A 17,716-nucleotide genomic window follows, 5' to 3' on the forward strand; every position below is an offset into this window, starting at 1 on the left:
GAATAATTGACATTGAATATCCAGTTATATAATTTGTTTACTAAAAATGTTTGAAAAATAAAAGTCCACATCACAATATTGACACAAAATTTTGCATTAAGTTATTTAATATTTTTGTATAAAAATGCTTTACAGTAGTACTATTAATGGCACTTTTTTTAATCATAATAATCCCTCTTTTTGTTTGGAATAAATATTAGTTGCGATTCTCGTTTAAAATGTTAAAGATCAATATTTTAATATAAATGTGTTTTAGTGTCTTCATCTGTTAATGAAAAACTTTCTTTCTTTATTGCTGAAGTAATTCATCACATTTGTCATTGCACAGAGGTAGATATCAAAATTGCATATTAGGTGGTTATTGTAACGAGTTAACCAACACAAATACTGTATGTAATCTGGAACATTCCCACTAATCTAATTCACATTTAAATGCAGCTGTTCACCTCTGTCACTGTTATTCAGGATCATCATATCTCTGGATATTTTGATCTCAGATCAGAAACATCTAAACTTGCTCAGAGGATTAAAGGTAAGATGGGCATGCGGAGGTTTGGATAGTCTTTGAACTCTCTGATGTATGCTTTGTGTTTTCCTCTGGCCCAGATCGTCATTTGTGCGAAGCCCACCAGAGTGAAGAGAGCCACTGCAAAACAAACCATGTGATTTCTATTAATGTACAAAATAACATTTCATGTTTTTGACACACAATGCGACGGTTTCCTGGACAGGGTTTAGTTTAATCCATATATTTTTCAGTTTGCACTGCTTCACCAATTGAGCTACAAGCACACTGTATAATTATGAAAGACATTATACTGTAGACATGTATTAAATATCAAACTCATCCTGTTAAAATGCTCATTTAATGGCAGTAGATTACCTGGAACACACTGGGTCATGATCGACAGGCCCACCCAAGCTCCTACCTGATAAAGCAAAGAGGAGAATGGGTCAGTCACAGGATTGTGTGTTATTCAGACTCGGTGTAATTATGTTTCGGTTACCTCATATGTGTAGTTCGGACAGGATACAAAGAAAAATAGCCACGTGAATGGGTTTTTAGATGGGCGTGGAAACCTCCGACATTTGGAACCTTTTAACATGAAAACATTTAAAAGAGCTGTGAATCACAGGCGTACTCTGAGCAATGTTGCCAGATGTTGTTACAAATATCAAAACTAAAAAAAATAAAGTCCTGTCTTTTTTAAAATAAACAAATATATCAATAACCATGACCACTACCTTCCCCCTTCATAAACTTTCTAAAGTGTCTCATTACACTTTTTATGCTGGATTATTTTTAAACAGGGATGAATCTAGCCGTTTGGTTTGTAATTAAACCTATGCTGGGTTGTTTAGGTCAAATATAAACATTACAGTGTTTAGCCCAACAGCTGTGCTTGACCCTTTTTGACCCAACGCTGGGTTGAAAATAACCCAGCATTTTTTTGCGTGTACTGTAGGTGGAAAAACATAACCAAAGTTGCTTATAATAACTGGACCTGGCAACACTGACTCTGAGCCATTCTCACACAGACATTAAATACAGTGCACCTACCTTCACATTTTAAACTGTTCAGTGACCAATGGATAGAAAAATTGCCAGCCTCGCATAACTGAAAGAAAAACATCATGCTGGTAACTTATCTCTTATGTACAGTAAGGTATAAAAGTCTAAATTCAGTAGAAAAATTCAGTATTTCTAATATAATTAGATTTTTCGTTAGAAAATCTTTTCATAAGCTAAACTAATTGACCAAAAACTTTAAATGAAAAATTAGCATGACTTGTTCAAATGTCATCATGCGTCAGGCTTGACTTGGATTAACAAATTAATACAAAATTTGATGATTTGTTGTTTCACTGTTACAATGTGAAAATCTTAAAATTGGCCCCCTTGGGCCCCTGAAATGGCCCCATTTAATGACATTTCATAAAAAACATTAATTTATCATAAATTCTGTGTAATTAAAATTCAGAAAAATAAGGCTACCAACCAACATCACTAGTTTAATATATTTTGTTGAATTCAAATTTTAAGTTTTGGAATCTTTTATGTCATAAATGATCTTTGGGTGGCCACAAAGGGATGCATCGTACACGGGGGGCTCCACACTGAAAAAGTTTGAGAACCACTGGTCCAGATGGTTGGACACCATTGTTTAATAAACCAGGAATCCTACGTACCACAAAGATAATTAGTGCATAGTTGATCTGTTTCTGTCCATAAGCTGTAAAACATTATAACAAGTTTAATCTAACACATTTAACACATTCGAAATATGATTCTGTGTAGGTTCGGTACTCACATGGTGGTGTGTAGAGAGGATGGTTGATGTAATATGCTAACCATGCCGCGAAACCCCAGTAATATGCACAGTTCTGTAAAGAGAACAGCAAACAGCATTTAACATTTGTGAAAGAAACAAATTGTAATATAATTGGGTAACATTTGCAAAAATGTTCTGTATGTGTTAGTAAAATAGCAATAAGTATCATTAATCGACAATTTTTAATCACAATTCATTTTAAATTATATTTTCTAATGATCATTGTTAGTTTATTTTAATTATTTCATTTAGCATTCACTTTTAAAAATAAAGGTGCTAGATAGGTTCTTCACAGCAATGCCATAGAAGAACCTTTTTGGTTCCTCAAATAACAATTTTCATCCTTTTTTCATCTTTTGTGAAACAGAAAGGTTTTATAGATGTTAGCTTTAAAGAATCATTTAGACAGAAAAGGTTCTTCTATGTCATCGTGAAGCACCTTTATTTTTAAGAGTGTTCAATGACATTTCGAAAATGACATGTAGAAATGAACCAAGACCAATAAATGCTGTACAGGTATAGATCCAATGTTAACATACAGCCTAATTGTTAGGTTTTTATTTTGATCGTTTAACTTTAAGTCTTTCTGGAGTTGCTATTTGTATTCAAACCAGTCTGACACTCACCTTTACAGTAGTTCTGAGAGGCATCGTGCCATGAGAAAACCGGTGCACAAAAATAGTTTCGATAAGTCTTTTGATGTAATGGAATGAGTGACAAACACAAGCCAAGCTAAAGAGAAACAACAGAAAGATACATGGTGACATTAACATGTATTGTCTTATAATAATTGAAGAGCTGTGTCAGACATGCTTTCTTATAAATATGCATGTTTAATCTGACTCTTAATAGATTCTGCCAACACACCAGTATTTCTGAATGGCCTGAGGCCAGGATTAAGCAGATTTGAAGCAAAGGTATTTGATGAACAAAGCATTCGTGTAATATTATTACTACTTTTTGATGGAGGTGGTGTTTGGCTAAACTATTGCAATACCTGACCACATGATGAGTGCTGGAGGTGAAAGTGTATTTCTTGCTGTAGATGTAGGGGACCCGAAGGTAAAAGAGAAGATAAATCAATAGAGGACCCATGTACTCCACCAGAAAAACCTGAAGAAACAAAGATTTGTATGTCACAGGGGCAGTACCCTTTAAAAAAATGTGTACCATGTAGGTACATACAGTACTGTATATGTATGGTTCAAATATACATTTGAAGTACTAATATGCACTTTTTGGCACCGACAGGTACCTCTAAGGTACTAACATATCTATGTTTTTAAAGGGTAGCGCCCCAGTGACCGTTTTTCATTTTTTTCTGACAGTGTGTGGGGTCATTCTGCAAACATATGGCTGCATGCCACTTAAGACTATAGGACTGTTATTAAAGTCCTGAAGGTTTATGATTATTAAAGATTGTTTGTTTAAAATTAAGGCAGAAGTTTGGCAATGCATCCTGCAAAATCCACTTACCATTGTCCAGCCAAGCTGTGGGCCAAGATCTTTAAAATATAAGCTTGCTGTGGTCCCGACAGGCAGATTCTGTAGTATGTCATCATCATTCAGTGCTTTTCCCTCTGAAAATACCGAAAAATGAAATATACATTGATGTATATAGCTCTATTGAAAATGCAGCTTCTGTCATGACTTGACACTGGTTAACCTGATTTACAAAGGTTGGAAAATTGTATTTATTTTAAAATATTTAAAGTAATAAGAATAACATTTTTATTTTCTTTGATGTTACAGTCATGGATGCAATACAAATCATACAGTGATTTATAATGTATAGGTAATAAATATTATGAAATTGCTATAAAATAGGGATGCATCGATATATCGACCTATAATTGGTATCGTCAGATAAAAACTTTTTTCCCCACTATTGGTCATTGGCTGATTGTTTAAAAACGGCATATGATTAATTTATAATAAAAAAATAGGAAAAACAAAACTAGCGTTATCTAGTGGTACTGGACTGCCGAATCGCCTCAAAATGGCGGAAGCATAGGTTTGCTGCTGGTTGCTGCTGTTGAAGTTGAACGTTCTATTGAGTTTCGCTTCTTGTCAGTATACATTCTTTGACAGTAATGAGCACAAATATTTCCATAATTCTTTGCTATGTACAGTATGACACTGTTTGCATGTTTTACAATGGTTACTGTGCTTTTACAGTGAAATACTGTTCAATACTGTACGTTAAATAACGGTAGAGAGTGATTACAGTACAGAGCATAAGCTTTCCCATTTGCTATTTACCCAGTATAATACTGTATACATGTTTTACAGTTGTATACTGTACTTTTTACAGTAAAATACTGTTCAATTTACAACAATGAAAGTACTGTAAGTTAAATGACAGTAGAAAGTGATTACAGTACTGAACATAAATTTTCTCATAATCCTTTGCTAATTACAGTTTAATACTGTAAACATGTTTCGCAGTTGTATACTGTACTTTTTACAGTAAAATACTGTTCAATTTACAACAATCAATGAAAGTACTGTAACTTAAATGACAGTAGAAAGTGATTACAGTACTGAACATAAATTTTTCCATAATCCTTTGCTAATTACAGTTTAATACTGTAAACATGTTTCGCAGTTGTATACTGTACTTTTTGCAGTAAAATACTGTTCAATTTACAACAATCAATGAAAGTACTGTAAGTTAAATGACAGTAGAAAGTGATTACAGTACTGAACATAAATTTTCCCATAATCCTTTGCTAATTACAGTTTAATACTGTAAACATGTTTTACAGTTGTATACTGTACTTTTTAAAGTAAAATACTGTTCAATTTACAACAATTAATGACAGTACTGTCAGTTCAATAACAGTAGAGAGTGATTACAGTACTGACCATAATTTTTAATCATAATAATCCTTTGCTATTTACAGTATAATACTGTATACATGTTTTACAGTTGTTTACGGTACTTTTTACAGTAAAATACTGTTGAAATTACACAAATCAGTTACAGTGTATCTATAAAATATTTTTAAAAACATTTTCATACTCACTGGGCTCTAATCTCAGGGACTGTCTAGCAGGATGCCATTTAGGATCTAAAAGCGAGCAAGAAAAATCATGAAGTACTTAAATTAAAAGGTTATAAAAAAGTTCATCAAGGAAACCTATGCACAGTTTTTACAATGACACAAATCCACTTTAAAATAAAACTTACATGACTTATGAAACAAACTCTTAATTTCAGCAATGCTCGAGTGAGGTTCCACCTGAATTAAATACACAGACAAGATAAACAATCTTTAATTTTTCATTAAATGTGCAATGGTCATAGTCATCTAATGTTATTATTATGTGCTTACCTTGTCCAGAAAACAGAGCTGTTCTTTTGTTTTCCAGTCCAGGATTTCGACCTGAAAGAGTCATAATTTCAATCCCGTCAATATCTGCATAGCACAGACACTGCAGAACAAACTAGCTTTTTAATTCAATCAACATAAATCGAGTTCATTTAGTGGTTCATTTTAAGCCCGGCCAAAAGCCGTATATCTCTTTTTATCACAGAATTCTCTTTTTCAAGATAACACACACAACTTTCCAAGTACTTTTTTAACATCTTTGCCTTATAATATGAAATCGCATGCTGCTATTGCCCCACATAGTCACATAGGCACACACTTTAGGGACTGGTTAAGCAATTAATCTGAACTTCATTTTTCATGTCTCCCAGTTTAGCTCAGTGTATTCCTTACATGCATAAATCATCCTAAAATATAAACTCCATCTCCGATCTGAGCTCGGCATTCCTGGGATGCATCTGGTGCAGTGTTGGGATGTTTTTAATATTAATTAAAAGGTGTCAGCGTTGATCTACAGAGCGTTTAGTGAGCCCAGAGGCTGCTCAATTTGCATTGAAAGCACTACTGTACTGTGGAGCTCAGCAGACTTGCCACGCTGAAATTGCTCTTTTATTGGATGGCGTAATAATCTTCTAATGGACACAAAGGAGTTGCCTGACACTCAACTTAAAGCAAGTGTCCCCGCGAAGTGGTTCAAGTTAAAACCGGATGTTGATCCACCTGTCTTGATATTCCGCAGGGAGTTAAGTCTTAAATGGGCTTCCTTTTGAAGTCATATATTGTATTGGATGTCTGGAATGTGACCTTCAAGTGTACATACATACACAAAACATACATACATACACAAAATGGACACCCTCGCAGCAATATAAACCTGTCCTGTCAATCAGACAAAATGGTCAATAAAAGCACTCTGTGGATTTGACTATTGACATAAGAGTAAATATAATTAAAATGATTAAAATCGTTTAAATAATTCTGTATCCACTATACACTCTTGTTTTTCTTTAAGTGACTTTATTTGTTCAATCTATTTTCTTCCTGTTGACAAAAAATTGTTACGTTATTGTATGACTTCTGTACATTTACTGTAATGGCTTATTAAGGTAATAAAAGAGAGAGTGGACAGATCAATTGTGGTTGAAATACTAGAGAGGGTTATTAATTCTCTTTAGGAGACAGGCTTGTTTGTCAATACTGAATTGTAATGGAAGGAAACACGCATACAGAAAAGTATCCAAAAGTACACCTTAAAGCAACACTATGTAGTTTTTATGTAAAAATGACTTACAGCTCCCCCATGTGGTTGAAAAGCGCAACAGTGCCTGGTATCAGACACTCTTCTGCAGGCAGGGGGAGGGGCGGGGCTGTGTTTCCTACCCTCCACCGCCACTTTCAGAGTGTGCTTGTAGCAGCTAGGAGGCTGATCAGGTTGCAGCAACAGTACAATTTGTCTAGTTAAAAGTTGTTCTATCACAGAAATTATTTTAGAGACATTATTTAAAGGTAAAAAAAACTACATAGTGTTGCTTTAAGAGATGGTACATATTAGGACCTTTTTTAGTGGCGGCCGGTGACTTCTTTTTTTGAGGGCGCTCGATGCGAAGTTCATCACAAAATGTATGTAGCCCGTCGTGTGTGTGGTTCGTTATTTCAAAATGTGTGTTCTGTGCGTCGAGTGATCCTGTGTGCATCACGTGTCTTTTCAAAATAAGTTCCTAATGCAGACGCGTCTAAAGGGTTTATGATAAAAGAGACGCTCGCGTTTGCCAGATACTCGCATAATCTCATGCAATCAGAGTTTACTGTTAAGGGAGTGTCTTATGTGTATTTTGTGAACGTGAGCGTCTCTTTTATCATAAATGGTTTTGGCGCGTGTGCAGCAGGAACTTATTTTGACAAAACACGTGATGCACATGGTTTACATGACGCAACCAACACATATTATGAATACACAAGAAACACAAGTGACACTCCGAACACATATTTTGAATTTGCGCCCCTCGGATGAGCAGTCACCAGCCGCCAATGGGACCTTTTAAAAAAGTGTACTGTCCCAGTGACAGGACCATTTTTTTCTGACCGTGTAAAAAATGCTGTGCTGTTCAGAATGAGCTTAACAGAACATCTGAGGGTTATACTCATATTTAAACACTGCTTGCTAAAGACAAAGATCATTATTACTTCATCATACTTAAAGGTGTAGCGAAGGATTTTCTCGAATTTTAGAAAAGAACCGCCTTCTCCACTTTTTTAAAAAATGCAATTGCGCAACACTCCTGATTGACAACTAGGAGGACCAATTGTCTTGATGATCCACCCGGAAAAAGAAAAGCCTCCGTAATACCTTTAAGGTTAAGAATTTGAACAATCCTCTAAACCCCTCAGTTTAACTACAGACTGTTTTCATCACTAAATTTTTCTAAAACTACTTTAAGCTTATGAAAAAATCTGAATCTTAAAACACTAGAAGCTTAAGGTTGGACTAACATCCTAGCAACCACCCACAGTACTCTATTTACTGCATAGCAACGTCCTAACAACACTCAGAACACCTAAGCATTCGCATAGCAACTCCCTGGCAACCATCCACGACATAATACAAGCATACAAGCAATACATTTAGCTGGCGAGTGACATCCTTTTAAAAATGTAAAAATATATAAATTCAAGCGATGGTTTTTTTCCCACAGTATTTGTAATCATCACTTGAAAAAGACAATTCTAATACTAGAATTATTCTGATACATTGTTTATAAAACATCATATTATGCAGTTTTAGGTTTTATTAAAGATAATAAGGCAGGGATACAGAATAAGACGACATTTACGAAAGAACAATATGTAAAAAGCAAACCTCTCCTTTAAGACTTACTGAAGTAAACAAGCATTCACAACCCTCAAGTTCCAAAGTTAAAGGTGTTACAAAAAGTGCAAACTCTTGAAATTGAACTTAATGTCTTACCTCAAAAAATGTTGTTCTGCTCATTTTGTGTTTTTTTGTCTGACGTAATATAAGAGTCCCCTGAACTGGACTCTTACAGGCTGCACTGCACCTTCATGTATCACTGCCAGTGAGAATTCTCCATTCCTATCTCTCTCTCTCTTTCTCTCGCTCTCTCTCTCCCTTCCAATAAGGGTGTTCTTGAAACCTGACACTCTGGTTTGCTATCTTATAGCCAATGTTACTGTGTGGGGAGTCATCAGGAAAGCCCTCCACTGTCTGATGAGGGTAAAAATAGAAAATAACCTCTGAGTTATGGTCATGAATGTGCTTTCGGCTTCTTGACTAAAATGTAACAGAGAGGCATCTCCTTAAGACCATCTGGTCTTTAAATTTCTCCTGCTCCTAATGCTCTTTTATGATCTGTTTTCATCTCTAAAATGTACCACACAATAGAATATGTACAGTACTGCTGTCCTACACCATATCAGTTTGGGTTTTAAGTACTATTTAAGCATCTCATATTGATACTTTTTAACATAAACAATCTGACCATCTAGACAGACACAGACAGTCAGAGTAGACATACAGACAAAGACAGACAGACAGACACGACAGAGCAGACAGTCCAACTAAACAGACAGACAGACACAGACTAGACAGACAAAGTAGACAGACAAAAAGACAGAGCGGACAGACTAGATAGACAGACAGACAGACAGACAGACAGACAGACAGACAGACAGAGAGAGAGAGAGGCAAACATACAGAGACAGACAGACAGACAGAAAGAAGGAGTAGAGAGAGAGAGAGAGAGAGAGAGAGAGAGAGAGGCAGACAGACAGACAGAGTAGACAGAGTAGACAGACAGACGGAGTAGACAGACAGAAAGTCAGAGTTGACACACAGACACAGACTAGATAGACAGACAGACAGAGTAGACACACAGAACGACAGAGTAGACAGGCAGGCAGATAGACAGACAGATAGAGTAGACAGACGTACAGACAGAGTAGACACACAGAAAAAAAGAGTGTAAAGACAGAGTAGACAGACAGGCAGACAGACAGATAGAGTAGACAGACAGACAGACAGACAGATAAACAGACAGACAGACAGACAGACAGATAGAGTAGACAGACAGACAGTGTAGACATACAGTCAGACAAACAGAGAAAAAGACAGCGTGGACAGACAGAGTAGACAGGCAGACAGACAGACAGACAGAGTAGACAGACAAAAAACAGAGTGGACAGACTAGATAGACAGACAGACAGACAGAGTAGACATACATACAAAGACAGACAGACAGACAGACACGACAGAGCAGACAGACCGACTAGACAGACAGACAGACAGAGTGGACAGACAGAGTAGACAGACAGTCAGACAGATAGAGTAGACAGACAGGAAGAGAGAGTTGATTGACAGAGTAGACAGGCAGACAGAAAGACAGAGTGAACAGAGAGAGTAGACAGACAGATGGACAAACAAACAGTTAGATAGAGAGACAAACAAACAGATAGATAGAGAGACAAATAAATATACCGACCTTGCCATGGACGTCTCCTGTCTCAGAAGCACCATGATTCATTTTCATTCCTCAGATGTTCTGGTGACAGCTCTAAGATCCCCCTCAAGGTCACACTAAGGTTTATTGGCTCCCCTATCAAGACGAAATCATCCTCTATTTCTCATCTCCATCACGTCTGTCATAGTTCAGCCTCCCCCACAGAATCCCTGACCCAGCTGCCATAGAGATGTGAAATTCAGATGAAGAGACTCTCTGAATTGCCGACGGCACCTGGGCCACTTCAGGGACAGCGGAAAGGATGAGGGCTCACGGGGAGTTTCTCTTATACTTCCAAGGGCAAAACAAGCACACAGTAATCAATCAGCCAATCAGCCTTTGATTGTAATGGGACTGTGAAAAAAGTGTGGCTTACAGACATACATGTATAGCAAGTATAAAGGTATTAGTGATTAGGGTACAATACACGAGAGAGGAAAGCAGAGAAATGATCACAACCTCTAACTTGATAAAATGGTTGGGGTGTTTATTGGAGTTTGCCACAAGGGGGTGCTGTAATCTTACTGTTAAAATGTTTTTTAAACGTGAAACACAGGCCATGAAGTTACAATCTTGTGATCAATTCAACTGCAGGTTTTTATTTTCTACTGGATTTGCCATGTAACCTCAAAAACAAAGCAAAATATTTGAAAAGGGCCATCTGTAATGTTCTGCATTCAAGGCTGGACATCAATTAAAAAAAGCTATTTTTCAAGTTCTGCTCTGGGGTCATTTAATTGTTTTTGACTGCCTTTGTAACTTATCCAATAAGCGTTTGTGTTGCTTTAAATGAAATCCCACTTAATAGGACTGATGGCTTTCCTGGTTTTGAATCAAAAAGTTTGTGAAGTAAATCTTTCATATCCCTCCAGTATTTATATGAGTATCCAACACCTGTTCACTCGTTTGTCCCATTTGTCTGGTTTTCCTTTGTGTTGTATAAGATGGGTTGTTTGAGAGAATCCATAGACCTGCAGGCAAGTGTTCCTGAAAAGTGCGTTTTGGCTCGAGCGGATGGAGCACTAAATTAAATTTTCATACAGGAGCTGAGGAGAGCTAATTGCTGTCTCATCTTAATGTCACCAGGACCAACGTGAATAGAAAGAGCTGATACGGCACTTAAAGGAATCAGTGAGGCTCCTGTTGGTTTCCTTCATCATTACAGGAGATTTAATTTAATTTGTAAATGAACGTTAGCGGGCCGCGTAGTAAGCCGTGCGGTAACTCTCCAGTCTTACTGTTTTTAGGGGCTTTTATTGGGTGCATTTTGTGGTGGTTTGTGGCACACGTTGTGCACCTGGGATCTGAATGTATGCATGAGGTTCACGGCTACTGCTGCTATTTGAATATTTCATTTTTTTGTGCTAATGCATGATTTTTTTTTTATTGGGAAATAATGTCACACCTCAGTTTCAGCACCTCCAACTTGGCCTCCTTTTCATTTCTGGATGTTTGACAGAACAGTCAAATAAAATCGATTTGACAACTTTACAATTCATTTTGGCACTTCTACTCAACTCGGTGTTGTCAACAGCACTGTTAACATTTCAGTAACTTGCATCAGCCAGATATGAAGTGATTTATTACCTAATTACTCTGACTTCACACCTTGAGTTTAAACCCCTGAATCTTTCCCATCATTCCATTATATCCTCGCACGATTGCTCTTAGGAGTTTCTGCTACATGGTGGTCCATTGTGTGCACGCTGAGCAATGGAAAACTCGGACGCCCCACCTGCTTTTGTGCACCTGCATTTGCATGCAAAGCGCGACTGCTCACGACATCCAGCGCTGTGAGATGTGTAGAGCGCTGCTGGTGTTTTGGTGGCGCTCAGATTCATGACCGGAGGCATTTGAATCACCGTACGATACAGCAGGGGTGGGTGACAGCTGAGGGCACTGTGTGGCCAATGGCCATTAGCATTTACATTTCAGGCATACAGCCCCCATGACAAGGGTACAAAATGGCAACGAAACTTAGAAATACTCCAGTTTTTTATTCAGAATGTGTCTCGAAGCAAAAGAGATTTTGTGATGTACATCTCTGGTTAAAAGAGACATCATATTTCACACAGCTGATTCAGTAAGATGCCTTGTCAGTAGGGCAATAGGACTTCTGCCTACAGCAAATATTTAGCAACTTCAAGCCTTCGATCATCAGAACTGCTGAGAATACATTGACCTTGCTAGTGATAAATGGGTTAATGCATGGAAAAACCTGTGGAAATTCAGAATTAAAGCAATGACTAAACATTATTGATCTACTGTGAAAGTCATGCACGAAAATTTAGCTTAAACCCATGACATCCAAGTGAGCTTTTACTGACTTAATCTTGCTGCTATATATAGCAGACTGAGCTCACAGAAAGTCATGTTATAGTCACAAAATTTTTTATTAATTTATTTGTGTCCATGGCACAAAATTAAGCTTTTTCGTGCCTCGAGTACGAATGTCTTTTTTGTGTCACTTGCACAAATTTCTATAAATAGTTTTTTGTGTTGGTGGCACGACTTTGTTTTTTGTGTCATTTTATGTATTGTGTTCTTATCGTTTTTTCCTATTTTCTTACCATTGTCGCTTAGAGTTGGGGTTAGAAACACTTTATGTTAAATTTTTAGACATCCTACACTGCAAAAAATGATTTTCAAGAAAAAAATTATTAGTATTTTTGTCTTGTTTTCAATAAAAATATCTAAAAATTCTTAAATTAAGATGCTTTGTCTTGATGAGCAAAATGACCCAAGAAAATAAATCTAGTTTTTAGACCAAAAATATCAAATTTAAGTGATTTTGTGCATAAAACAAGCAAAAAAATCTGCCAATGGGGTAAGCAATTTTTTCTTGAATTTAGTGTTTAAAAAAGATTTTTTTACCTACCCCATTGACAGATTTTTATGCACAAAATCACTTAAATTTGATATTTTTGGTCTAAAAACTAGACTTTTTTTCTTGGGTCGTTTTGCTCATCAAGAAAAAGCATCTTAATTTAATTTGTTTTAGATATTTTTACTGAAAACAAGACTCAGAATTTTTTTTCTTGATAATAATATTTTTGCACCCAAACCTCAACTCCAGATGAGAATAGTTTTAAAAGCAGAAAAAAACATGTAGAAACCAATACATAAAAGTACATCCTAACCCAAACCCCACATCTAACCCCAAGCGACAATGATTTATAAATAGGATAAAAAAAGAGAAAACAATACATAAAATGACACGAAAAAGAAAGTCGTGCCACGGACACAAAAAACTATAATAGAAATTTGTGACATGAAAAAGACATTTGTCCTTGAGGCACGAAAAAAGCTGAATTTCATGCATTGACAAGAATAATCAAGTTTTTCGTGACTATAAAACGACTTATTTATTGGGGTCTACATTTTAAAAGGTGCTGAAAGATCTTTTCACAGATATTCAATATAATATATATGTTATAAGTGTTGCATAAAGACCTTACATAATGAACTGCATTGTTTTTATTACCTTAAAATGAGCCGTTTTTATCTATACTTTGAGGGTCTCACATGGATGTCACCATTTTGTGTTTTGTAACTAATGCAACAATTATAATCTGAGAAATAATAAAGATTGTACAATTATTATGGATTCATTAATTTTACAACATGTATAATATGTATAAATCACATGAACAAACTTTTGAATTGTTGAATTTTGAATTGTCCTGTGGCAGCTACCGAAGCTTCTCTATGCTTTTCATATGGTTGCAATTCACTGCTAGAAGCTTCTTAAATCTAAACAAAGCACCTTTGAAAGATATAACACATTTTTTTGTCACACTACATAACTACTTTATATAATGTATGTAATATCACATCAACGTTATTACGCAATATGTAAGGTCACGCTGGCGCGTCAAACGAGAAGTGGTTTAACTAAAGTTTATTTTTCTTGCCGAAAATGAAAATCGTTTCGCTAGATAAGACCCTTATCCCTTGGTAGGGATTGTTTAGAGCCCTTTAAAGCAGCGTTGAAACGGCAATTTTAAACTATTGAAACTGTGAACTGTTGAGGTCCAATAAAGTCTTTAAATTGAGAAAAATCCTCAAAAAACTTAATTTCTTTTCAACTGAACAAACAAAGCCATAAAGATCTTGGATGACATGGGGGTGAGTAAATTATCAAGAGTTTTTTATGAAAGTGGAGTATTCCTTTAAGTAAATAACATTGTTAATTGTATTGAGTTAGTTACTCTTCAAAACTGAATAGTCTTTTGTAGCTTTTATTGAACATTTATCTAAACCAGAATGTTTCCCTAGGTTATCTTATTGAATAAGGAAGCCATGTGATATATATGCCCTTAAAACGAGTGCATGCTTATTATTCCCACTGATGTTTACTGTTTCTGCTTTCATTTATAGCTTTTTATAGCGAGGACTGAATGCATCATATTCTGTTTTCTTCTGGCCTATTTTCTTTTTCTTTTATGAAATCATTGCTTGTTCCAGCCTGGTCAAGCATGGCAGTCGGGCTCCTATTACCAGCAGGATTCCTCTCCTCCAATGCAAGATTCTCGTAGCTCCTCTACACCTGCATTGTCTCAGTACATCATTGCTCTTGGCATATTGAAAGTCTGGATGAGCTCCAGTCTCACAGCTCTGTGGATGTGAAGAACCAGAACTCTGAGAGAGAGATAAAAGCAAACAACCTCATAAAAACATATGCCACTTCCCTTTTCACATGACAAATTACTGTAGTACACTTGATACTTTGTTTACTATAGTAAAATTCTTAGATGCTATGTTTTTGAACTTACTCCAGTAAATGTTACAGTATGCAGTAAATAATATTAAAGTCAGTATGTTATGCAAATGTAGCATAGGTCTAATAAAAACAAGGTTACCCAAATGAAAAAATACTGTACTTTATAGTAAACTCTAGTAGATTGTATAATTACTACACTTTGTGAATACTATAGTTTTCGATGGTATTAATTACTGAATTGATAAACTGTAGTAAATACTGTAGTATATCTTTATGGTAACATTCAAAACAATTTTTATATCTATGAATTTTACTCTAGTTTACCATAGTAATTATTCTACATTATTTTTTATGTGGGTTGGCAGAGGAAAGCAAGATTATCCAAAATATTGTAGTATACTTCAAAATAAACTTTAGTATGTATACTGTAGGCTATATACTTAATGTATACTGTAATATGCAGTATAATCTAGTGAATTGATCAACTATAGTAAATACTGTAGATATTGTTATAAAAGTTCAAAACATTATAGTACATGTATCTCTGAATTGTACTCATTTGAATTTTACTCAGTTTACTATAGTAATTACTTAAGTGTTCTAATTTAGGTTGGCAGATGAAAGCAAAGTTACCCAAATAAAAATATTCTGTAGGGGTGCGCCGATATATCTGCTGATAATGCTTGCTATGCTTCTCAATGAATTACGGTGAAATGCCGTTACATCCAAAAGCCAGAGGGCGCTCTCGTGCAGAAACTCAATATGCGCTTCAGACGAAGAACTATACACACGCAGCTATGATGACACGCAGCTCCAGGAAATGTCTTAAGGATATATTTTTATTGCTGTTCTTCAAACCTTTTAAGGTATTTTCATGATAATAAAGAATATGTATAATGATTATGTTTGACGTAGTGATGGGAGAAATGAAGCTTTTCGAAGTACGAACTCCCTTTTTAATTATGCAAATTTTTGTCATTAAATCTGTCTATAAACAAAAAGTAGACAAAATGGTAGTGTTATTAGTCAGAAGGATGAATGTTTTATGAACTTTTATAATAAAACTGACCCGAGTTTACCTACACCGGTAGGTAAACTCTGTACCTACACTGGTCATTTGTGATCAACTCCCCCTAATGGTGAATCGTTGGATTTTCTAAACTTTTCGAAACAGTTATGACGCAATGAAGCCTCGTTTGCTAAAATCACGTGACTTTGGCCAGTTTGAAACAAATGATTCGTAAATGTTTCGAAGCCTCATTAAGCGTGCTTCGAAATTGCCCATCAATAGCTGGTAAAGGGATAGTTCACTTTAAAATGAAAATTCTGTCATCATTTACTCATCCTCATGTTGTTCTAAACCGGTATGAATTGTTTTTCTGATGAACATAAAAAAAATATTTTTTGATAAATGATGGTAAACACACAGCAGTAAGTGACTATTGACTTCCATAGTAGGAATAAAATATTTTGGAAGTATTGTGATAAATGACTAAGAAAATATAATGAGTAAATGATGGCAGAATTTTCATTTTAAAGTGAACTATCCCTTTAATAATATCGGCTGTGTGATACAGAATAGTTAAGGGCCACGAATTAATAGTGTGTAGGTATTTATCGGTGCACACCTACTGTATACACTTGTGTGTAGTATTCAGTAGTATTATCTAGTCAATTGATAAACCTTTTATAATTTCTGTAGTTTACTTTAATATTTACTACTGTAGTGTTCAAAACACTGTTGTACGGGAATTTTACAAAACTGTTTATATTATATACTAAAGTTTACTATGGTATTTTTTATGTGGGGAAATTAAACACAACTGCATATAAGTCGGCATTGTACATTGAAAAAAGCATTATACTGCAGCTAAACATTAGTAAGGTACCTCAGAAAGTGTTTGTAATAAGTGGCCCCAAAAGGTGTATGGACGCATTATAGCACAGCTCACAGTGTGAGAGTAAGCCAGTAAAAACAGGAGGCTACATTAAGGGGACGGAGGACGGCTTAACAGCTTGATTTGCACTGATGCACTGTGTGTTTTCTTTCAAGAAAAACCTGCCTGTAGCTTTCGGCAAGCCCTTCATCACACACCAGCCGGCGGTTACCATGGTGCTACTGCGTTAGGTCAGTCCAGACCCAAAGACCCTTTCTCTGTACGCCATAATCCCACAGGAGCATCTGATGAGAGGTAAAATGATAAAAACAAAGAAGACCAAACAACCGGGCTCCTGCATCCGGATTCATTTTGCTTTAGCTGAATAGACCTCAGATGAGGTTTATTCATCTTTACACAGAATGAGCATCTGGTCCATGAAATGCAATTTAGTGTTTCAGGTGTTAAAAGCACCTTATATGATTAAAAATCTTTCATCACCGAGCTTCATCTTTCATGCTACACGTTTCTCTCGGTCGGGAACATGATTGCATGATGTTATTTACAAAGAAAGGTGAGCGCTGAACCATACGGCTGGTGACACATTTGCATGTTGTTTTTCACCATTGAACAAAAACTTAATTCGTTTAAAGTCTACGCATAGTGGGAAACTAATTACCGAGGTGAAAAACATTTTCGTGCCATACAGAGTGAAAAAAAACAGGCAGGTAATTAATTTTCAAGACTGAATTAACACGTTTAGATTAGTGATTTAAAGTCCGTCCGTGTGCAAAACGTCCTGGTTTCCAAGTTTAATTGACTTCTTTTTATGTTGTTGTTTTTTCACTTAAAATAGTTTTTATTGCTTGTAAAGTCTAGCTGGTTTCAGTTTTAAATTAGGCCTAAATAGGCCTATATATAAAGGGTGTTGTTT

General features: G+C 35.8%; 1 protein-coding gene across 1 annotated transcript; it reads right to left on the minus strand.

The window, feature by feature from the left end:
- Positions 1-117: 117 nt before the first annotated feature.
- tecrl2a (trans-2,3-enoyl-CoA reductase-like 2a) lies at positions 118-8,795 on the minus strand. Its single transcript, XM_065258482.2, has 13 exons — positions 8,634-8,795; positions 5,672-5,722; positions 5,527-5,578; positions 5,363-5,407; positions 3,810-3,913; positions 3,331-3,446; positions 2,960-3,065; positions 2,313-2,385; positions 2,191-2,234; positions 1,562-1,619; positions 1,008-1,096; positions 884-929; positions 118-646 (listed from the first exon to the last, which is right to left on the minus strand). The coding sequence occupies exons 1-13, from the start codon at positions 8,655-8,657 to the stop codon at positions 519-521; spliced, it is 936 nt and encodes a 311-aa protein (XP_065114554.1). The 5' UTR covers positions 8,658-8,795; the 3' UTR covers positions 118-518.
- Between the last annotated feature and the right edge of the window lie 8,921 nt (positions 8,796-17,716).

The sequence above is a fragment of the Paramisgurnus dabryanus genome, chromosome 22, assembly GCF_030506205.2.
Source record: "Paramisgurnus dabryanus chromosome 22, PD_genome_1.1, whole genome shotgun sequence".
NCBI classification, from domain to species: Eukaryota; Metazoa; Chordata; class Actinopteri; order Cypriniformes; family Cobitidae; genus Paramisgurnus; species Paramisgurnus dabryanus.

What these genes read in the sequence shown, in the direction of transcription:
- tecrl2a (XM_065258482.2), bottom strand. Translation starts at nt 8,657, where the DNA reads ATGAGCAGAACAACATTTTTTGAG. An exon ending in AGCACTCATCATGTGGTCAG is followed by an intron (nt 3,066 to 3,330) that starts GTATTGCAATAG and finishes GTTTCTCTTTAG; the next exon opens with CTTGGCTTGTGTTTGTCACT. An exon ending in GTCCGAACTACACATATGAG is followed by an intron (nt 930 to 1,007) that starts GTAACCGAAACA and finishes TTGCTTTATCAG; the next exon opens with GTAGGAGCTTGGGTGGGCCT.